At 41.5% G+C, this 22,397-nt stretch overlaps 1 protein-coding gene and 1 long non-coding RNA gene across 4 annotated transcripts; one reads left to right on the top strand and one right to left on the bottom strand.

The window, feature by feature from the left end:
• Positions 1-920: 920 nt before the first annotated feature.
• On the top strand, positions 921-21,160 carry LOC115170048 (agouti-related protein). 3 transcript variants are annotated; one of them, XM_029726286.1, is made up of 4 exons: positions 15,881-16,108; positions 16,201-16,330; positions 17,475-17,551; positions 20,903-21,160. In XM_029726286.1, the coding sequence occupies exons 2-4, from the start codon at positions 16,222-16,224 to the stop codon at positions 21,068-21,070; spliced, it is 354 nt and encodes a 117-aa protein (XP_029582146.1). In that variant the 5' UTR covers positions 15,881-16,108; positions 16,201-16,221; the 3' UTR covers positions 21,071-21,160. The 3 variants fall into 3 exon arrangements, with proteins under 3 accessions (XP_029582148.1, XP_029582146.1, XP_029582147.1); XM_029726288.1 differs by lacking the exons at positions 15,881-16,108; positions 16,201-16,330 and adding an exon at positions 921-1,027; XM_029726287.1 differs by lacking the exon at positions 15,881-16,108 and having other exon boundaries at positions 16,122-16,330.
• On the bottom strand, positions 965-16,234 carry LOC115170050 (uncharacterized). The gene is made up of 2 exons (XR_003870965.1): positions 16,155-16,234; positions 965-1,315 (listed from the first exon to the last, which is right to left on the bottom strand). It is a non-coding gene; the product is annotated as an uncharacterized LOC115170050 (long non-coding RNA).
• Positions 21,161-22,397: the final 1,237 nt, after the last annotated feature.

Raw genomic sequence — 22,397 nt, 5'->3', positions numbered from 1 at the left:
AGTTTAATCATAACTGGCATGGTAGGTTAAATTGTAAGCTTCTCCAAACTTCTATAGCAGGGATCATCAACTAGATTCAGCCACGGACAATTCTTTCTTGAGTGGATGGTCGGGTGGCCGGAACATAATTACAAATCATTTGTAGACTGCCAATTGACCGTAAGAAGCCCAAACAGACATGTTTGTCTAAAATATAATAATTTCTCAAACATTGCTTCCATTTGTATACGATCATGTGTATTATTTGTCCAACCACAAAAAAACAAACAAACAAACCACCTGCGAGCCAAATTCATCCCGCGTGGGCCACCAGTTGGGGTGCCCTGGTCTATGGTTTTTATCCTAACACCCATTAACAACAGGAGGTCCCGTGAAAAACACGGGAACATAAAAATCAAATTCCTGTCCAACTGATTTGTTCTGGCGCCGGCCCTGCAGGGCAGTTATGGTTAGCTGTCGACTCTGAGCTCAAGAACATCTGGACTGAGGGGGAAATTCAGATAAAAATGTAATTCCTACAGTTTTCAGTTAGTTTTTTATATACATTGGCCTCATGAGTCCTTTTGCGGAGCTTTTGAACCTTATTTTTAAAGTCTTTGAAAAACTCACTTCTGAAAGCCCAGTGCAGAAATAACGTTGTGTGCAACGATTGAATTACAGTCTGATTCTTGTAATATGAACTAAGATGTGGGTCTTTTATAACCTGCACAAGTAACCCAGCAAGCAAAATATTGCACATGATGTCTTATTGATGTCATTTTCTGGTTGTAAACAGGTTTTCTGGCTGCGAAGACGTCATGTAACCTGATTACGACCAGCTGGTCTCTGTTATAACCAGATAAAGCCATCCCAGCTGACTCACAGCCTCCCCTCGGAAGCTCCACTGAAATGACTCCTGCTTCTGCCCCACCAGACTTATCAACTGCTGGAGCAGTAACATCTCTCAAGTAGTAGAAAGGACAGCTGAAGACAAACTTTTATTGGTTTTTCCTAAGAAATTTGGATCAATATAACATTCACATGTCGGGTAAGATCACTTCACAACAGCGTCAACTGTGACCCCGAAACCACACCCCCATTAGCTACTTGTAGCTGGGCATGTAACTCAATACATAACAGTTCACATAAAGTGTATCCACAATGATTGATGTATAGGTAAGGCCTATGATAGTTTTTTTGGCTTGACAGAGCAACATGCTGATCGGGTCCACAGCCTCTTCAGATAAAAAGTTCTGCTCCTATCGATCTTCTGAATGGTAATTTCTTTGTTTATTTGGATCCCTGTTAGCCTTTGCAGAGGTAGCAGCTATTCTTCCTGGGTTCCACAAAAAAACACAAAACATGACAAGTAACAAAACACTGATATACAAGGACAGTCACATACATTTAAAATACAACAATATACAAACAATCCAACTAAAAATGAATACTAACAATACAACAGCAACAAAAAATGTGTGTGTTAAAGTGTGTCTGTGTGTGTGTGTGTGTGTCCCCTCACAGTCCCCGCCGTTCCATGAGATGTATTTTTTTAAAGGTAATTTTGCTGTTTGCTTGAGTAATTGGAGATGGGAGTTCCATGTGATCATGGCTCTGTATAATACCGTGCATTGCTGTGAATTCGTTTTTGACTTGAGGACTGTGAAGAGACCCCTGGTGGCATGTCTTGTGGGGTATGTATGGATGTCTGAGCTGAATGTTATTTGTTTATGCAGACAATCTTCAATTAATCTCTCGTCAACCTTCAACCAGGAAAGACTGGCATGCATGTTGTTGATGTTAGTTCTGTATGTGCAGTTAAGGGCAAGGTGTGCTGCTCTGTTTTGAGCCAGCTGCAGCTTTGCTAGGTCTTTCTTTGCCGCACTTGACCATGTTACGGGACAGTAATCAAGATGGGACAAGACCAGTGCCTGAACAACTAGTACAGTTGATTTTTGTGTCACCCCTCCCCATCTTTACAACAACTTTGTCAATATGACTTTAACCTTTATTTAACTAGGCAAGTCAGTTAAGAACAAATTCTTATTTACGATGACGGCCTACACCGGCCAAACCCGGACGACGCTGGGTCAGTTGTGTGCCGCCCTAATTGACCATCCAATGTTGTAGTTCAGCTTCTTGAACTTGCTAAATGGTCACACCCTTTATCTCCAGCTGAGGTTTAGATCTTAGACAATGTTTTGAACAAAATACAATGTTTTTACTTTTAGTTGTATTTAAGACCAGTTTATTATTAATCACCCATTCTGATACTGACTGTAACTCCTTATTTATCATTTCAGTGAGCTCACTGGCTTTGGGTGCTGACATGTAGAGTGTGGAATCATCCGCATACATTGTCATTCTAGCTTTGTGTAAGACCAGTGGCAAATCATTTGTAGAGAAGAGTAACAGCCCAAGGCAACTGGCCTTAGGTACACCGCACTGTACATATCTAATGTACATTGAAGAACACTCTCTGGGTTCTATTGGATAAATAACTCTCCAACCATGTGATGGAATGTGACATAACATAACATTAAAGGCTGCATTGAAATCTAACAATACAGCTCCAACTATGAGCTTATTATCCATTTATTTTAACCAATCATCTGTCATCTAAGTCAGTGCAGTCCAAGTTGAGTGCCCTTCTCTACATGCATGCTGAAAGACAGTAGTTAACTTGCTCTCTGAGAAATAGCATTGTATTTGGTCAAACACAATTCTCTCTATCAGTTTACTAAGAAAAGGCAGCAAACTGATTGGGCGGCTGTTACAGTCGGAGTGCTTCACTATTTTTAAGCAGTAGAATTACTTTAACTTCCTTCCACGCCTGTGGGCACACACTCCTTTAGGCTTTGGTTAAAGATATAGCATATAGGGGTGCCAATAGAGTCCAGTCTCAATAGTTTACCATCTAGGTTGTCTATACCTGGTGGTAATACAGTCTGCTACCATTCTCAATAGGTTCCCATCTAGGTTGTCTATACCTGGTGGTAATACAGTCTGCTACCATTCTCCATAGTTTACCATCTAGGTTGTCTATACCTGGTGGTAATACAGTCTGCTACCATTCTCAATAGTTTACCATCTAGGTTGTCTATACCTGGTGGTAATACAGTCTGCTACCATTCTCCATAGTTTACCATCTAGGTTGTCTATACCTGGTGGTAATACAGTCTGTTACCATTCTCAATAGTTTACCATCTAGGTTGTCTATACCTGGTGGTAATACAGTCTGCTACCATTCTCAATAGTTTACCATCTAGGTTGTCTATACCTGGTGGTAATACAGTCTGTTACCATTCTCAATAGTTTACCATCTAGGTTGTCTATATCTGGTGGTAATACAGTCTGCTACCATTCTCAATAGTTTACCATCTAGGTTGTCTATACCTGGTGGTAATACAGTCTGCTACCATTCTCAATAGTTTACCATCTAGGTTGTCTATACCTGGTGGCTTATCATTATTGATGGATAACAACTCAAAACAGCAATCTTTCTCTTTCAGTATTAGATATTTTATACAAAAATATGATGTTTCACTGTTCAATGTTGTCATTTCACTTGTGAATTGTTCTACTTTACTAGTGAAGTAGTCATTGAAATGATTGGAAATATCTAATGGTTTTGTTATAAATGACCCCTTTACTGGTCAGGACGTGACAATATCTAAAGGTTTTGTTATAAATGACCCATCAACTTCAATGAACAATGGAGATGAATTGGGTTTTCTGCCCATGATATCATTTAAGGTACACCAAGGTCTTTTTCCATTGTTTAATGTAAATTATCTTGGTTTGGTAAAATAATGTATTTATTTTTTTGTTAAGTTTAGTCACATAATTACTCAATTTACAGTATGTCAAGCAATCAGCTGATCAGCCTGACTTGTTTGCCACCTCTTTTGCATAATTTCTTTGAACTATATAATTTATGAATTCAAATCAAATCAAATTGTTTTTGTCACATGCGCCGAATACAACAGTTGTAGACGTAACAGTGAAATGCTTACTTACAAGCCCTTTGTCACGCCCTGACCTTAGAGATCCCTTTTATTCTCTAGTTGGTTAGGTCAGGGTGTGACTAGGGTGGGAAATCTATGTTTTCTATTTCTTTGTTGGCCGGGTATGGTTCTCAATCAGAGGCAGCTGTCTGTCGTTGTCTCTGATTGGGGATCATACTTAGGCAGCCTTTTTCCACCTTTAGTTTGTGGGATCTTGTTTTTGGTACTGTGCTGTATGCCCTACTGAACGTTACGTTTTCTATTTATTTTGGTTTTGTTTCGGTGTTTATCTAATAAAGAAAGATGTACGCTTACCACTGCACCTTGGTCTAATTCTTCAATCAACGAACGTAACACCCTTAACCAACAATGCAGTTTTAAGAAAAATAAGTGTTAAGTAAAAAAATAACAGTAGCGAGGCAATATATAACAGGTACCGGTACAGAGTCAATGTGCGGGGGCACCGGTTAGTCGAGGTATGAGGTGATATGTACATGTAGGTAGAGTTAAAGTGACTATGCATAGATAATAACAGAGAGTAGCAGCAGCGTAAAGGGGGGGGGGGGGGGGGGAGCAATGCAAATCGTCTGGGTAGCCATTTGATTAGCTGTTCAGGAGTCTTATGGCCTGGGGGTAGAAGCTGTTAAGTCTTTTGGACCTAGACTTGGTGCTCTGGTACCTCTTGCCGTGCGGTAGCAGAGAGAACAGTCTATGACTAGGGTGGCTTGAGTCTTTGATAATTTTTAGGGCCTTCCTCTGACACCGCCTGGTATAGAGGTCCTGGATGGCAGGAAGCTTGGCCCCAGTGATGTACTGGGTTGTACGCACTTCCCTCTGTAGTGACTTGTGGTCGGAGGCTGAGTAGTTGCCATAAGTAATGTAACCAGTCAGGATGCTCTCAATGGTGCAGCTGTATAACTTTTTGAGGATCTGAGGACCCATGCCAAATCTTTTCAGTCTCCTGAGGGGGAATAGGCTTTGTCGTGCCCTCTTCATGACTGCCTTGGTGTGTTTGGACCATGATAGTTTGTTGGTGATGTGGACACCAAGGAACTTGAAGCTCTCAACCTGCTCCACTACAGCCCCGTCGATGAGAATGGGGGCGTGCTCGTTCCTCCTTTTCCTCTAGTCCACAATCATCTCCTTTGTCTTGATCACATTGAGGGAGAGGTTCTAGTCCTGGCACCACACGGCCAGTTCTCTGACCTCCTCCCTATAGGCCGTCTTATCGTTGTCGGTGATCAGGCCTACCACTGTTGTGTCACCGGCAAACTTAATGATGGTGTTGGAGTCGTGCCTGGCCATGCAGTAATGAGTGAACAGGGAGTACAGGAGGGGATTGAGCACGAACCCCTGGGGGGCTCCCATGTTGAGGTTCAGCATGGCGGATGTGTTGTTACCTACCCTCACCACCTGGGGGCGGCCCGTCAGGAAGTCCAGGATCCAGTTGCAGAGGGAGGTGTTTAGTTCCAGGGTCCTTAGCTTAGTGATGAGCTTTGAGGGCACTATGGTGTTGAACGCTGAGCTGTAGTCAATGAATAGCATTCTCACATAGGTGTTCCTTTTGTCCAGGTGGGAAAGGGCAGTGTGGAGTGCAATAGAGATTGCATCATCTGTAGATCTGTCGGGGCGGTATGCAAATTGGAGTGGGTCGATGGTTTCTCGGATAATGGTGGTGATGTGAGCTATGACCAGCCTTTCAAAGCACTTCATGGCTACAGACGTCCCCCATATTGCCATATCTTTTTCATGCGATTGACGGGAATGAGGGCCTTGTCGGGTGTCTGAAGTAAATCCTTTGCATCCGACTCGTTAAAAAAAAAAAAATCTTCTTCCAGTACGAGGTGAGTAATCGCTGTCCTGATATCTAGAAGCTCTTTTCAGTCATAAGAAACAGAGGCAGACACATTAGGTTGAAAATAAGTTTCAAATAACGCAACAAAAACACAAACAATAGCACAATTGGTTAGGGGACCGTAAAACGGTAGCCATTTCCTCCAGAGCCATTATTACATTCGTCATCAACCCAGAGGGCTCTAACAGTTGTTACAGTTAAGGAATTAACAGGTGCATGCTTGTCAACAATTGCCATGAATACTTTAACAAAATTTTCCAGTGCTGCATTTGGATTCACTTCCTCATACACATCACACGTTTTACACCTTCAACAAATAAGATATTTTGTATGATCTCTTAGAAATTACTTTAGGCCCAACCTTTGGCACTTTGGCTTTCCGTGTTATTTCCACAATGTTATGGTCACTTCTGCCAACGGGAACTGATATTGATTTGGAGCAAAGCTCTGCAGCATTAGTGAAGATATGATCAATACAGGTGGATGTCACAGGTCCAACACTATTGGTATGCAGGTCAGTTGGTTGAGTGATAACCTGTGTCATATTACAGACATATTACATCAGTCACAGTTAGAAGCTTCTTATTGAGAGGACAGCTAGATGCTAACCAGTCAATGTTCAGGTCAGCCAGAAAATATACCTCTCTATTGACAACACATATACTATCAAGCATTTCACACATATTATCCAAATACTGACTGTTAGCACTTGGTGGCCTATAGCAGCACCCCAAAAGAAGAGGCTTTAGATGAGGCATGTGAACATGCAACCACAACACTTCAACGATATTTGATATGAGATCCTCTCTACGCTTCACACCGATATGACATTTTTGGCTGATACCGATATCTGATATTTTCCTTGCCAAAAAAAAAACAATACCGATAACCGATATTACATTTTTTTGCGGCCTTTTAAGCATTCTAGTACAGTTAATTAGTTAACACACACATATGGACGCAGCGGTCTAAGACACTGCATCTCAGTGCAAGGCGTCACTACAGTCCCTGGTTTGAATCCAGGCTGTATCACATCTGGCCGTGATTGGGAGTCCCATAGGGCGGCGCACAATTGGCCCAGCGTCGTCCGGGTTTGGCTGGGGTAGGCCGTCAGGTTACACACAGACACACCACACTGACCAAAAAGTTATTTTGTTGGCATTTACGTATGTCCCCATTACCAGTAAAACATAATCAAAACCTATTTCTTTCACTTACTTGCTGTGCTGTTTTGTTGTTCATTTGTTCAGTCGTTTCATTCTCAACCAGGATTTCTATGGAACGCCGTTTGGGTCTTTGCATGTCAAAAAAGATACCCGTCAAATAACACTATTTGACGTGTCAAATAAACTTGTTGACCAATCAGGACCTGAATATGACTGCACGTCACATAATAATTGAACACGTTCATACATTTTTTACATAGTCATTACACATTGATTAAACTATCACTCGTATTTCATATGTCACAACGATCCATCGATACGTATGCTATGATGCTGGTAAAGTTGTCTCGTGCACCTAGAGTACTGGTCATAAAAAAAGCTAGCCTGCTCATGGATGCAAACAATGTTCATCCCAAAAAACATTCCAAAATAACAATCTGTTTCAGGCCGCAAAATGACATGGGGTATCAGTCTACTTAGTGACACCCAGAGAACATTAGCATCGTAGCTCTTATTGCAGGACTCTGAAACAACTGTGAATTGAGCCACATTTATTGTCAACCTATGTGTATTGAACACTATTCCCGAGGAAAAACAATATTACGTGGATGTTTTGGAGTCTGATAACTCTGAGGAGGACGTTGGGAAAAAATATGTTGGTTATTGAGTAGGCTGATACCTATTTCATTGATCCCCAATCCTTAGGTAAAGCTGTATAGTGCAATATGAATGTCAATACACACAATAGGCTGACTGGGGAGGTGATTTCACACGGTCGCAGTCCCGCGATAAGAGTTACAACACTAATATTTGCATAAACTCTTCACAGTTGTGTTCTGTGGGTGTCAGCGAGTCGACTGATACCCCATTTCATTGCTTCACATTCCAACCTTGTTTAACATGATCTAGTCTAAATATGGCATGATTCCACCAATTTTAACCATCTGCATTACTTTCAAAGAGGTACTTTAATTTTGAAGGCAAACCGCAAATTCCACTATTGTTCCTAATCCTTGTTATGGCTAGCTTCACAACCCATAACCCGGTCCGGTCGAGCCTCACTAGCCAGGTGAAGCTAGCTGGCTGCTTATAACGTTAGCTTTGGGCAACAGGGTTAAGTCGCTGGCTAGCTATTTATTTTCATGAACGGAAGTTCAATATCAATAGGCGAACAACAAGTGACTACCTAGCTAATACCTACTCACAAGGATTCCTAAATCATTGCTAAGAATAATGAAATGACTGCAGTTTCTACTGGTCATTGTTTTCAGGCTGGTTGTATTGGTGCTAGCTAGGTACCAAGCTAAAGCTAGCTAGCTACCTCAGAAGTTGCGGTCAAACAAATAATGCTTTATTACCAACGCGGTATTGTAAAGACACCGTTCGTGGCTGGTGTAACTTGTACAGCTTGACAGTGCTACTGATAGTAATGGTTGCCTGGCTTGCACGTGCAAATTCAGTACACACAAAATTATATAATAGAACTGTGCTAGGTAACGTGTCAAATTAAAAGCTTATTTAAAGTCTGAAATAGTGTTATTGTCAAATGGTGTTATTTGACGTGTATCTTTTTTGACACGCAAAGACCCAAACGGTGTTTCATAGTATGTCATGAAGCTAATAGCAGTGATGCTATTACTGTGTAACTCCGGTCGGGCAACAACTGAAAAATAGTGCACTTGGTAGTGTATACCGGTGCTCGACCAATTGCGAAAGCCAACATCACCCACGATAGAGAACGGTTGATTGTCAAGGGCAATTAATTACATTATCTTGGCGTTAATGGATTTCGCCTTTGAGTTGTCTCGCTGAAATTTTCTTACTCTTTCAAATGACTGCTCGACGTGTTGACTGCTCGATCCACACAGCAGACATTGTGGGCTAGGTTAAGAATGCTGTATGGCATGTGTAGCGCAAAATTGTACGTCTAACTACGTTATATGGGTATGCACGTCAGCTTTGACATCAGTTTTGCACATCGGCATTAAACTAGACAACGGGCCAATGCCGATGTTGGCATTTTTAGCTAAGATCGGACGATTCCGATATGTTCACCGATATATTGTGCATCCCTACTTTGCAGGAATATGTCTCTGAACATATACCCCAGCACCTCCCCCATAGGCATGCCTGTCTTTTTTGTGGATGTTATATCCTTGTATTGCTACTGCTGTATCATCAAAGGTATTATCTAAGTGAGTTTCAGAGATGGACAGTATATCAAATCAAATGCTATTAGTCACATGTGCTGAATACAACAGGTGTAGACCTTACAGTGAAATGCTTACTTACGAGCCCCTAACCAACAGTGCAGCTTCAAAAAATACAGATAAGAATAAGAGATAAAAGTAACAAGTAATTAAAGAGCAGCAGTAAAAAAATAACAATATATACGAGGGTGCCGGTACAGAGTCAATGTGCAGGGGCACCGGTTAGTTGAGGTAGTATATACATGTAGGTACAGTTAATTAAAGTGACTATGCATAGATGACAGAGAGTGGCAGTGGTGTGGAGAGGGGAGGGGAGGGGGGGCAATGCAAATAGTCTTGGTAGCCATTTGACTATATGATTGTTATCCGATTTTAGCAAGCTATTGATTTCATTAATCTTATTCCTAATGTGACATTTACAGTGCATTCGGAAAGTATTCAGACCCCCTGATTTTTTTCAATTTTTTTTACGTTACAGCCTTAGTCTAAAATCAATCTACACACAATACCCCATAATGACAAGAGGAAAACATTTTTTAAGATCATTTTTTTGGTGCAAAACTTCATAACAAAGTGGTGTTAGGAATCTCCTGGTTTACAGGCCACATCAGGCCTACAAGTCACATTATGCTGGCTTGCAAAGTGATGTGTAATTCCTAGGGATGCACCGATTAAAAAATGTTGCGACCTTTTAAGCATTATAGTACAGTTAAATAGTTAACACACACACATGGACGCAGCGGTCTAAGGCACTGCATCTCAGTGCAAGAGGTGTCACTACAGTCCCTGGTTCGAATCCAGGCTGTATCACATCCGGCCGTGATGGGGAGTCCCATAGGGCGGCACACAATTGGCCCAGCGTCGTCCGGGTTTGGCCGGGGTAGGCCGTCATTGTAAATAAGAATTTGTTCTTAACTGACTTGCCTACTTAAATATAGATTACACACACACACCACACTGACTAAAAATATATTTTGTTGGCATTTACGTATGTCCCCATTTTCCAGGCTTTCCTCAGTACGAAAACCTTGTTGACCCACTGCTATCAGACTCAGCATGCTCATGGGGCTGACATCGCTGGTCCAAATGTCAGTCGTGAAGTTTACCCATATATCGTGCATCCCTAGTAATTCTTATTTGAATCCAACCAGAGTTAGGATATCTAACAAGTGGAATTGTTCTCACCCACAACCTCCATTCAGAATGACTGCCAGGGCAGGGATGATTGAATACTGAGACTACCTCAATCATCTAAACTGGAACAACCATCTCAGTATAGGGTGCAATAAATCCAATTACTAACAAAACGGATTAGTTTAGAAAACTGTATGTTATTTATCTTTGTATAGCATAAAATGAAACAACCAATCAATGTACATTCAAAAACACTGATATTAGAGTAAAACAAATAATTCTGAAAAGTTCCCTGCAATAGAGCATGCTGGGAAATATTATACAGTTGAAGTCGGAAGGTTACATACACTTAGGTTGGAGTCATTAAAACTTGTTTTTCAACCACTCCACACATTTCTTGATAACAAACTATTGTTTTGGCAAGTCGGTTAGGACATCTACTTTGTGCATGACACAAGTAGTTTTTTCAACAATTGTTTACAGACAGATTATTTCACTTCTAACTCACTGTATTACAATTCCAGTGGGTCAGAAGTTTACATACACTAAGTTGACTGTGCCTTTAAACAGCTTGGAAAATTCCAGAAAATGATGTCATGGCTTTAGAAGCTTCTGATAGGCTAATTGACATAATTTGAGTCAATTGGAGGTGTACCTGTGGATGTATTTCAAGGCCTACCTTCAAACTCAGTGTCTCTTTGCTTGACATCATGGGAAAATCAAAAGAAATCAGCCAAGACCTCAGAAAAAAAATGTGAGACCTCCACAAGTCTGGTTCATCCTTCTGAGCAATTTCCAAATGCCTGAAGGTACCACGTTCATCTGTACAAACAATAGTACGCAAGTATAAACACCATGGGACCACGCAGCCATCATACCGCTCAGGAAGGAGATGTGTTCTGTCTCCTAGAGATGAACGTACTTTGGTGCGAAAAGTGCAAATCAATCCCAGAACAACAGCAAAGCACCTTGTGAAGATGCTGGAGGACACAGGTACAAAAGTATCTATATCCACAGTAAAACAAGTCCTATATCGACATAACCTGAAAGGCCACTCAGCAAAGAAGAATCCACTGCTCCAAAACCTCCATTAAAAAAATCCAGACTACGGTTTGCAACTGCACATGGGGACAAAGATCGTACTTTTTGGAAAAATGTCCTCTGGTCTGATGAAACAAAAATAGAACTGTTTGGCCATAATGACCATCGTTATGCTTGAAGGAAAAAGGGGGAGGCTTGCAAGCCGAAGAACACCATCCCAACTGTGAAGCATGGGGGTGGCAGCATCATGTTGTGGTGGTGCCTCACTGCAGGAGAGACTGGTGCACTTCACAAAATAGATTGCATTATGAGGAAGGGAAATAATGTGTATATATTGAAGCAACATCTCAAGACATCAATCAGGAAGTAAAAGCTGGGTCTCAAATGGGTCTTCCAAATGGACAATGACCCCAAGCATACTTCCAAAGTTGTGGCAAAATGACTTAAGGACAACAAAGTCAAGGTATTGGAGTGGCCATTACAAAGCCCTGACCTCAATCCCATAGAAAATTTGTGGGCAGAACTGAAAAAGCACGTGTGAGCAAGGAGGCCTACAAACCTGACTCAGTTACACCAGCTCTGCCAGGAGGAATGGGCCAAAATTCACCCAACTTATTGTGGGAAGCTTACGGAAGGCTACCCGAAATGTTTGACCCAAGTTAAATCATTTAAAGGCAATGCTACCAAAAACTAGTTGAGTGTATGTAAACTTCTGACCCACTGGGAATGTGATGAAAGAAATAAAAGCTGAAATAAATCGTTCTCTCTACTGTTATTCTGACATTTCACATTCTTAAAATAAATTTGTGATCCTAACTGACCTAAAACAGGGCATTTTTACTAGGATTAAATGTCAGGAATTGTGAAAAACTGAGTTTAAATGTATTTGGCTAAGGTTTATGTAAACTTCCGACTTCAACTGTATATGGCTCTATGTAGAACCGTTCTTCACTTCCAAATAATTATTTTTGCCTTCCAAAGAATCATCAAAGAACCCTTTCTTCAAAAAACGGTTCTTAGGATATTAAAGATTTAAAGTAGAACCCTTTGCCTTACAAAGAACCCCTGTCTTCCAAAAAGGGTTCTTCTGATCAAAATGGTTCTTGGTATAACCCTATCCCTCCACAAAAAAACTGTGTTGGAACCTTTTTTTCTAGGATGTAATTATCTAGCTGTGCCCATCTGGCTAGTATCAACAAGGGTTTTCTACAAAATAGCAACATTAGCATAGATAGCTTGGAATCAAATCAAATCAAATTGTATTTGTCACATGCGCTGAATACAACAGGTGTAGAGCCTACCAGATGAGCTAAACTGCTTCTATGCTCGCTTCGAGGCAAATAACACTGAAACATGCATGAGAGCACCAGCTGTTCCGGACAACTGTGTGATCACGCTCTCTGCAGAGTAAGACCTTTAAACAGGTCAACATTCACAAGGCCACAGGGCCAGACGGATTACCAGGATGTGTACTCCGTGCATGCACTGACCAACTGGCAAGTGTCTTCATTGACATTTTCAACCTCTCCTGTCCGAGTCTGTAATACCAACATGTTTTAAGCAGACCACCATAGTCCCCATGCCCATGAACACTAAGGTAACCTGCCTAAATGACTACCGACCCGTAGCACTCACGTCTGTAGCCATGAAGTGCTTAGAAAGGCTGGTCATGGTTCACATAAACACCATTATCCCAGAAACCATCGACCCACTCCAATTTGCATACCGCCCTTTCCCACCTGGACAAAAGGAACACCTATGTGAGAATGCTATTCATTGACTACAGCTCAGCGTTCAACACCATAGTGCCCTCAAAGTTCATCAATAAGATAAGGACCCTGGGACTAAACACCTCCCTCTGCAACTGGATTGAGGACTTCCTCAATCCAGTTGCAGAGGGAGGTGCATCCTGACTAGTTGCATCACTGCCTGGTATGGAAACTGCTCGGCCTCCAACCGCAAGGCACTACAGAGAGTAGAGCGTACGGCCCAGTACATCACTGGGGCCAAGCTTCCTGTTATCCAGGACCTCTATACCAGGCGGTGTCAGAGGAAGGCCCTAAAAATTGTCAAAGACTCCAGCCACCCTAGTCATAGACTGCTCTCTCTGCTACCACATGGCAAGTGGTACCGGAGAGCCAAGTCTAGGTCCAAGAGGCTTCTAAACAGCTTCTACCACCAAGCCATAAGACTCCCGAACATCTTAATGTCTTAATCAGACTATTTGCATTGCCTGCCAACCCCCCTGCTGCTGCTCTCTGTTATTATCTATGCATAGTCACTTTAATAACTCTACCTACATGTACATATTACCTCAATTACCTCGACTAACTGGTGCCCCCGCACATTGACTCTGTACCGGTACCCACTGTATATAGTCTCGCCATTGTTATTTTACTGCTGCTCTTTAATTACTTGTTAATTTTATTTCTTATTCTTATTTTCTTAAGCTGCATTTTGTTGGTTAGGGGCTTGTAAGTAAGCCTTTCACTGTAAGGTCTACACCTGTTGTATTCAGCGCAAGTGACTAATAAAATTTGATTTGATTTGAAGAATGGGAGAAACTCATACCCAAGGAGACTCAAGTCTGTAATCGCTGCCAAACGTATTTCAACAGAGTACTGATTAAAGGGTTTGAATACTTAAGTAAATGTGATATTTAATTGTTTATTTTTAATACATTTGCAAAAAAATGAAAAACTTGTTTTTGCTTTGTCATTATGGGGTATTGTGTGTAGATTGATGAGGGGAAAAAACTATTTCATCTATTTTAGAATAACACTGTAAAATAACAAAATGTGGAAAAAGTCAAGGGCTCCGAATACTTTCCGAATGCCCTGTTTACTGTACCCGCTCTCCTTCTCTCACATTGTCCCTTTGCTTGTGGACTTCAGTGCACAACACAACAGCTGTCTGTGATCAGGCGGAAAAAAACTCTCAAAGCCAAAACTTCATACCATATCCGCTAACTGATAAACACACCATATTAGCTAACATCATAGTCAACATAGCTACTAGAGCTAACCCGTTAGTAAAGCCACAATCCAATCCATGTGTGCAATTACGCAATACAGTGTACAGCAAGCAGTTTAGAAGTTTCAATGGTGACAATAAATGAATCAAACCGAAAGTTTACCTTGACTCGGAAGAGTTAGTATGTTGGATTGCCTTAGCCAGCTAGCTAACATAAATAGCATTCTTCTCTGTTTGAGTCAGGTTGTTGAGTAGGCTAAATTAGCTGCATTAACTAGTTAAAGGAAAGTGAGAAAAAAATTACAATGAAATATAGCTACAGTATCTCTCTCTCTCTCTCTCTGCTAATTCTCCTTTTTTTCCAAAACTGTTCAACTATTGTTTGTCTCTCTCTTTGAGTCAACTACTCACCACAGGTTATGCACTGCAGTGCTAGCTAGCTGTATCTTATGCTTTCAGTACTAGATTCATTCTCTGATCCTTTGATTGGATGGATAACATTTCAGTTCATGCTGCAAGAGCTCTTGGAGGACGTCCTCCAGAAGTCAGTCATAATTACTGTGTAAGTCTATGGATGGGGGTGAGAACTATGAGCCTCCTAGGTCTGTTGAGGCCATTAGCGGTGTGTGGGTAAAATCACTGAGGAAGACAGAAAAATGGCATATTACAACCTATGTGTTGTGATAATAGTGCTGTTTGCTCTATAAACTGTTATTTCATTTGCCTTGCTACCGTGATATATAGGCCTAAAGGCCGAGACAATAAGAAGAAAAAAATCAACCATACCTTTATTTTATCACAAACCAGATAGTAACCTCTGTCCGCTTTATTCCCACAAAGCATATTGCCTGTACCAGACAGTTACATTACCTACAGCATGGTCAAGCAAGTTAATGTTTTGGACATTTTCGGACCACTAAACAACTATTGATTTAGAACCATGGAGAGTTAACGCAAATCACAAAGAAAACAGGAGCTGCCTCCACTATTCCAGCACCATTTCAACTTCCACATCTCAACATCAAAGAATAACAATGTGCAGATTGTGTACATAGGCTCCTAGAGAGGAATGTCTGGTGTTCGGGAAAGAACTTCGGAAGGCTGTCTGCTGTCTGCGCGCCAATTCACCTCACATGTCCCTAGGCAAGTAATAAGCGTGGGAGAGGGACTTTAATGTCCTTAACATCCGGTTTCTTGATGTCGCATTCAGGCCAACCCGAGGCCCAAATACCATATCAATGTTTCGAACACACCTGCATGTGGGTTCCGTCCTGTGCCAGTAAATAACATATTAAACCGTTAGAAAGATGTCCCTTTACCTCTACATGGAGGGCCGCAGTGCAGCTGAGCGCAACAGCGCATAATCAATCAAGATGTAGATCTCAGTTGACAATGCATTACACGATCACATCGGCCTTTACAACTACACATAAATAACTGCTACCGGACAGTGCCACTTTGCTATAGTATCGGCGGGAGCTTGTTACTGTTTGACTTAGTTGGGGGGAATGTATGGACGGAAACCATAATTCAACACAAATTGGGTAGGTCAACAGAAGGCTACTTCAGAGTCTGAAAGAAATTGTGGGCGTGGAAGATTTGACTACACTTAACCACCCATTTTATGACAACCCATTCACAAGAGCGAGAACATTCTGAGCTGCGATTTTGATATGCTACCATATTAAGACATTTAAAATAAACAAATATATTCATTTCCCCAGAGTGGATAAAAAGTAACCTGTAAGTAGCCTATCCCAACGTGTCACATTTAATAGTGTGCTCTCACCTGAACAGTTCTGCAGCCCATTACATTATTATTTACCCGGATTCAGGTTACAAGATTGGAAGTGGAGATGTTGGGAAAACATTTTCTCTGGGTTTGTCTCCTTTCGGTGTCTATTCCGTTATGTTTCGCCGAAGACCTGAAGAGGGATGCGCATATACAGCATGAAAATGATTCAGGTGAAGCTATTTTGCATGTTTTCTGTTTTGATTAAGCTGGGTTGCGCGCGCTTGTTGCTGAGAGAAAAGATCACACCTTTTGCACATAAATTAATGGTATATTTGCCATTACTGACAGATTGCTTCATAGGACTATGGTTTGCGTTTTGGATTAAGGAACTATGGCGAACAATTTTTATTATTTCATCGTAAAAAATAATGTTGACAAGATTTTAACCAAAAGCTTACAATTTACTTATCATTAGTCATGACCTATACAATTATGTCAGTTGACCAGTTAAACCACACGCAATTCCCACGCATGTCGCCAAATACAATTTTAATTGCTGTGCATAACATGTGGAAATGTAATACTTTTGTATAACCTTTTTATTACTAAAATTATAATCGAAATCAACTGACTTTAAGCCATCATATGAGTTATTGCATCTGAGTTTGTGTAAAAGAGATGAAGTCTCTAAAACCAGTTACTGCTTTGAAGTCTCTAAAACCAGTTACTGCTTTGAAAGCCTTCAGGGGACAAAGTATCCATTAAGTTTATGAATCAAGGTTGGTTTACTTTAGCAAGAAGTGCACACAAATATTCGATTAATTTGTAATTAAGATGACAAAACCCAGATGGCCATCTCTAGTCCTCTCTGTGCTTTAGGCTTTTTGGCAATTCTCATGATATGTAAATATTAAGATGCATAATATTAGTTGTGTACGGTTTCTTATCACAAAGAATAACAAACTGTAATTGTACATACAATATTCTGGCAGTACAACAAGTACCATTCATCACAAGGTTGGTCTGCAAAGTAGATATTTTTCAGCTAGCCTCCACCCCCTGATGCTATATATGTACTGCATCAGATGAGCTCTCTATGATGGCACTATTTTGTAATTAAGACATTTATAGTAAAAGGTTGTGTTCTTCAAGGGATAGTTCACCTGAATTACAAATGTACTTCATATTATGGATTCACACAGGGTCGGACTGGGACCAGAAATTGTCCCTGGCATTTCTGCACACCAGCCCATTTAAAAAAAAAAGTGGAAATGAAAAGTGTCCTAGAACCATTGAAGGTGTAGACTTAAGTTGAACCTATCATTCGGGGAAATCTAATCATAAATCCTTGTTTTATATTTCTATGAACTATAGTTTGGAGCCAAGGGAAACCCGGAAGACTGTTTGCCAGGAGACGGATTTTGCCACATCAGGGACAGCACCACGTTGCAGTAAGTTGTACATTTATCTCCTTAAAACTATAGCAGGAACAATGTACTAAATCATGCTTAAAGAGGTTGTATGAAGACCAGCTGTCTAGGAACAGAAGTGGAAGAATTACTGTAGGAATTAATAAACCTGATACTAATCAATCTGAAATGTCCGTAAAAAATTTAGGAGCCTCTAAAGAACCTCTGTCGAATAAACGTGTCTTTGGCTCCATCCGGTGGTTGGCTGTGTCATTAAATCACTTAATATCAGGTGACTTTGCTTGACGTCAGAAAAATCACCATCTTCCCTCCTTCACAGCACACACAAACATGGTTTACAGGGCATTTACACTATACAATGCCTTCAGGAGGTATTCACACCCCTAGACTTTTTCAAAAATATTCTTGTGTTACAGCCTGAATTTAAAATGTATTAAATTGAAATGTATTGTCACTGGCCTACACACAATACCCCATAATGTCAAAGTGGAATTATGTTTTTCGAAATTGTACAAATGAATTAAAAATGTTAAGCTGAAATGTCTTGAGTCAGTAAGTATTCAACCCCTTTGTTATGGCAAACCTAAATAAGTTCAGGAGTAAAAATGTGCTTAACAAGTCACATAATAAGTTGCATTGACTCACTCTGTGTGCAATAATAGTGTTTAACATGATTTTTGAATGACTCTGTACCTCACACATACAATTATCTTTAAGTTGATTGTAACATGTATTGACCAAGGGGTGTGAATACTTATGTAAATTAGATATTTCTGTATTTCATTTTCAAAAATGTCTTAATTGTTTTTCTTCACTTTGTCATTATGTGGTATTGTGTGTAGATGGGTGAGAATACAAAATAATATTTAATCAAATTTTAATTCAGGCTGTAACACAACAAAATGTGGAATAAGTCAGTGGGTATGAATACTTTCTGAAGGCACTCGTATAGCCACTCTAGCCTCGCCCTCATGTGGGTGCTAACAAGCAAGCTAGCAAGCATGCTAGGTAGTGCTACGTATCAACAGCCATTCTCAGTTTGGATGCTATTGTGAGCTTCGATTGGTCACTGGCATCGCGATATCACAGAGGATTTGAATAAAGTTCAGCTTTCCCCAACATTAATCCCGTCATGTTCAACTCCCTTGCCCATGCTTACATCGCTCGACTGTCCCCTGCCCACTACTCTTTTCTCACTTTCCTTTTGTTGATAGCGAATGGCTTACAATGTTTCACTGCACAATGCCGCTTCCTAGTGTAAAGAGACCGTTAGCACTCATCCGATTCCTCTCGAGCACACAGATCTAAATACACTACACACAATACCCCATAATGACAAAGCGAAAATAGGTTTATAGAAATGTTTGAAAATATATTCCAAATAAAAAAACAGAAATACCTTATTTACATAAGTATTCAGACCCTTTGCTATGAGACTCAATTTAGCTCAGGTGCATCCTGTTTCCATTGATCATCTTTGAGATGTTTCTACAACTTGATTGGAGTCCAGCTGATGTAAATTCTATTGATGAGACATGATTTGGAAAGGCACACATCTGTCTGTATAAGGTCCCACAGTTGACAGTGCATTTCAGAGCAAAAACCAAGCCATGAGGTCGAAGGAATTGTCCATAGAGCTCCGAGACAGGATTGTGTCAAGGCACAGATCTGGGGAAGGGTACCAAAACATTTCTGCAGCATTGGAGGTCCCTAAGAACACAGTGGCCTCCATCATTCTTAAATGGAAGATGTTTGGAACCACCAAGACTCTTCCTAGAGTTGGCCGCTGGGCCAAACAGCAATCGAGGGAGAAGGGCCATGGTCAGGGAGGTGACCAAGAACCCGGTGGTCACTCTGACAGAGCTCCAGAATTCCTCTGTGGAGTAAGGGGAGAACCTTCCAGAAGTAAATTCATCTCTGCAGCACTCCACCAATCAGGCCTTTATAGTAGAGTGACCAGACGGAAGCCACTCCTCAGTAAAAGGCACATGACAGCCCGCTTGGAGTTTGCCAAAAGGCACCTAAAGACTTTCAGACCATGAGAAACAAGATTTTCTGGTCTGATGAAACCAAGATTCAACTCTTTGGCCTGAATGCCAAGCGTCATGTCTGGAGGATACCTGGCACCATCCCTACAGTGAAGCATGGAGGTGGCAGCATCATGCAATGGGGATGTTTGTTAGCAACAGGGACTGGGAGACTAGTCAGGATCGAGGGAAAGATGAACGGAGCAAAGTACAGAGAGATCCTTGATGAAAACCTGCTCCAGAGCATTCAGGTCCTCAGACTGGGGCAAAGGTTCACTTTCCAACAGGTCAACGACCCTAAGCACACAGAAAAGACAATGCAGGAATGGCTTTGGGACAAGTCTCTGAAAGTCTCTGAATGTCCTTGAGTGGCCCTTTTGGCAAACTCCAAGCGGGCTGTCATGTGCCTTTTACTGAGGAGTGGCTTCCGTCTGGTCACTTGAACCCGATATAACATCTCTGGAGAGACCTGAAAATAGCTGTGCAATGACGCTCCCCATCCAACCTGACAAAGTTTGAGAGGATCTGCAGAGAAAACTTTTAGAAACTCCCCAAATACAGGTGTGCCGAGATTGTATCGTCATACCCAAGAATAATTGAGTCTGAAATCGCTGCCAAAGGTGCTTCAACTAAGTACTAAGTAAAGGGTCTGAATACTTTTTCTGCAACTTAGATTCCAGGTTTAATCAGTGTGTTATAACATCCTTTAGGGGACAAGTCAAATAAAAGGTCAAAGAGCAGAGAGCAAGGCACAAGAGGTGTGGCTTCAAATCCCACTGCTGACACAAATGTAAGGTAAAAGGTAAAGAAGGAATCCATGGACACTGTGACTTCAATGTTACGTTCGTGAACACTGTGACTTCAGTATTACATTCATGGACACTGTGACTTCAGTATTACACTGTGACTTCAGTATTACACTGTGACTTCAGTATTACACTGTGACTTCAGTATTACACTGTGACTTCAATGGACACTGTGACTTCAATATTACACTGTGACTTCAATGGACACTGTGACTTCAATGGACACTGTGACTTCAATATTACAGTCATGCGGACAAATAAAACAGAAAGTTAAATCCTATGAGCAGAAAGTGAGGCACCGAGCTCTAAACTGAAGAACTCCCAGAAACTTGCTCTTTATACCAGAGCCAGAGCATCCTCGCAATACAGGTCCTACTTTCAAAATATCTTGTGATTTAGTATGTATTTGTCTATGGGTGATGTTGGGTGTTTCAGTATGTATTTGTCTATGGGTGATGTTAGGTGATTCAGTATGTAAATAATATTTTTCTCAATGACTGATATTTGGCGTTCCAACATATTTTTCCCTGTGGGTGAAGTTTCAGAAACATGAGCCTGCAGCCCCTGCCCGGCGGTGTGGTCGTCTGATGGATAGCTGTGCCCCTCACACCCCCTGCTGTGACCCCTGTGCCTCCTGCCGCTGTCGCCTCTTCAACACCATCTGCCACTGCTGGAGACTGGGCCCACACTGCCCCAAGAAGACCTAGACAAACACACACACACCATACACACCACACACACACACCACATACAACACACACCCCACACACTTCACACACACACACACACACACACACACACACACACACACACACACACACACACACACACACACACACACCGCATACAACACACACCCCACACACTTCACATACACACCCCACATACACACACACACCGCATACAACACACACCCCACACACTTCACATACACACACACACACACACACACACACACACACACACACACACACACACACACACGCACACACACCGCATACAACACACACCCCACACACTTCACATACACACCCCACACACACACACACACACACACACACACACACACACACACACACACACACACCGCATACAACACACACCCCACACACTTCACACACACACACACTTCACAGACACACGCACACACACACACACACATACCACTTCAACACACACACACACGCACACGCACACACACACACATACCGCTTCAACACACCCACATACACACACACACACCACTTAACCACATACCCACCACACAGACCATACACACACCACATGTACTACACACTCCACACACACACACACACACACACACACACACACACACACACACACACACACACACACACACACACACACACACACACACACACACACACGCAATACACACCACATACAACACACTCTACATATAAACACACACACCATACACACCATACACACCACACACAATACACACCACACACCACACACCACACACCATACACAACTCTTCACCACATATACACACACGACTGCCACTGTTGGAAACTGGGCCAGCACTGCCCCAAGAGGAACCAGAGACCCTGTACAGGCAAACACACACACTCACACATACACATCTACATCTCACAGAGACTGCTAGACATCACACTGATGCACTTGCACAGGTAAACACATACTGATACAAAAACATGGACATACTACACAGATATATATGCTTAAATGTTTTGGACCTGATGAATGACACATCACATATCCAAGGCCCACAATATAGGTTCAATGATACATCACATATCGCAAGGCCCACAATATAGGTTCAATGATACATCACATATCGCAAGGCCCACAATATAGGTTCAATGATACATCACATATCACAAGGCCCACAATATAGGTTCAATGATACATCACATATCGCAAGGCCCACAATATAGGTTCAATGATACATCACATATCACAAGGCCCAAAATATTTTCTATGTATGTATATAAACGATGTATGGATGTGTTGTGGACATGTAACAGTATACGTTTCCTGCATAAC

The sequence above is a fragment of the Salmo trutta genome, chromosome 31 (genome assembly GCF_901001165.1).
Source record: "Salmo trutta chromosome 31, fSalTru1.1, whole genome shotgun sequence".
In the NCBI taxonomy this organism is placed as follows: Eukaryota; Metazoa; Chordata; class Actinopteri; order Salmoniformes; family Salmonidae; genus Salmo; species Salmo trutta.
This window is presented reverse-complemented; position numbering and strand designations above follow the sequence as displayed.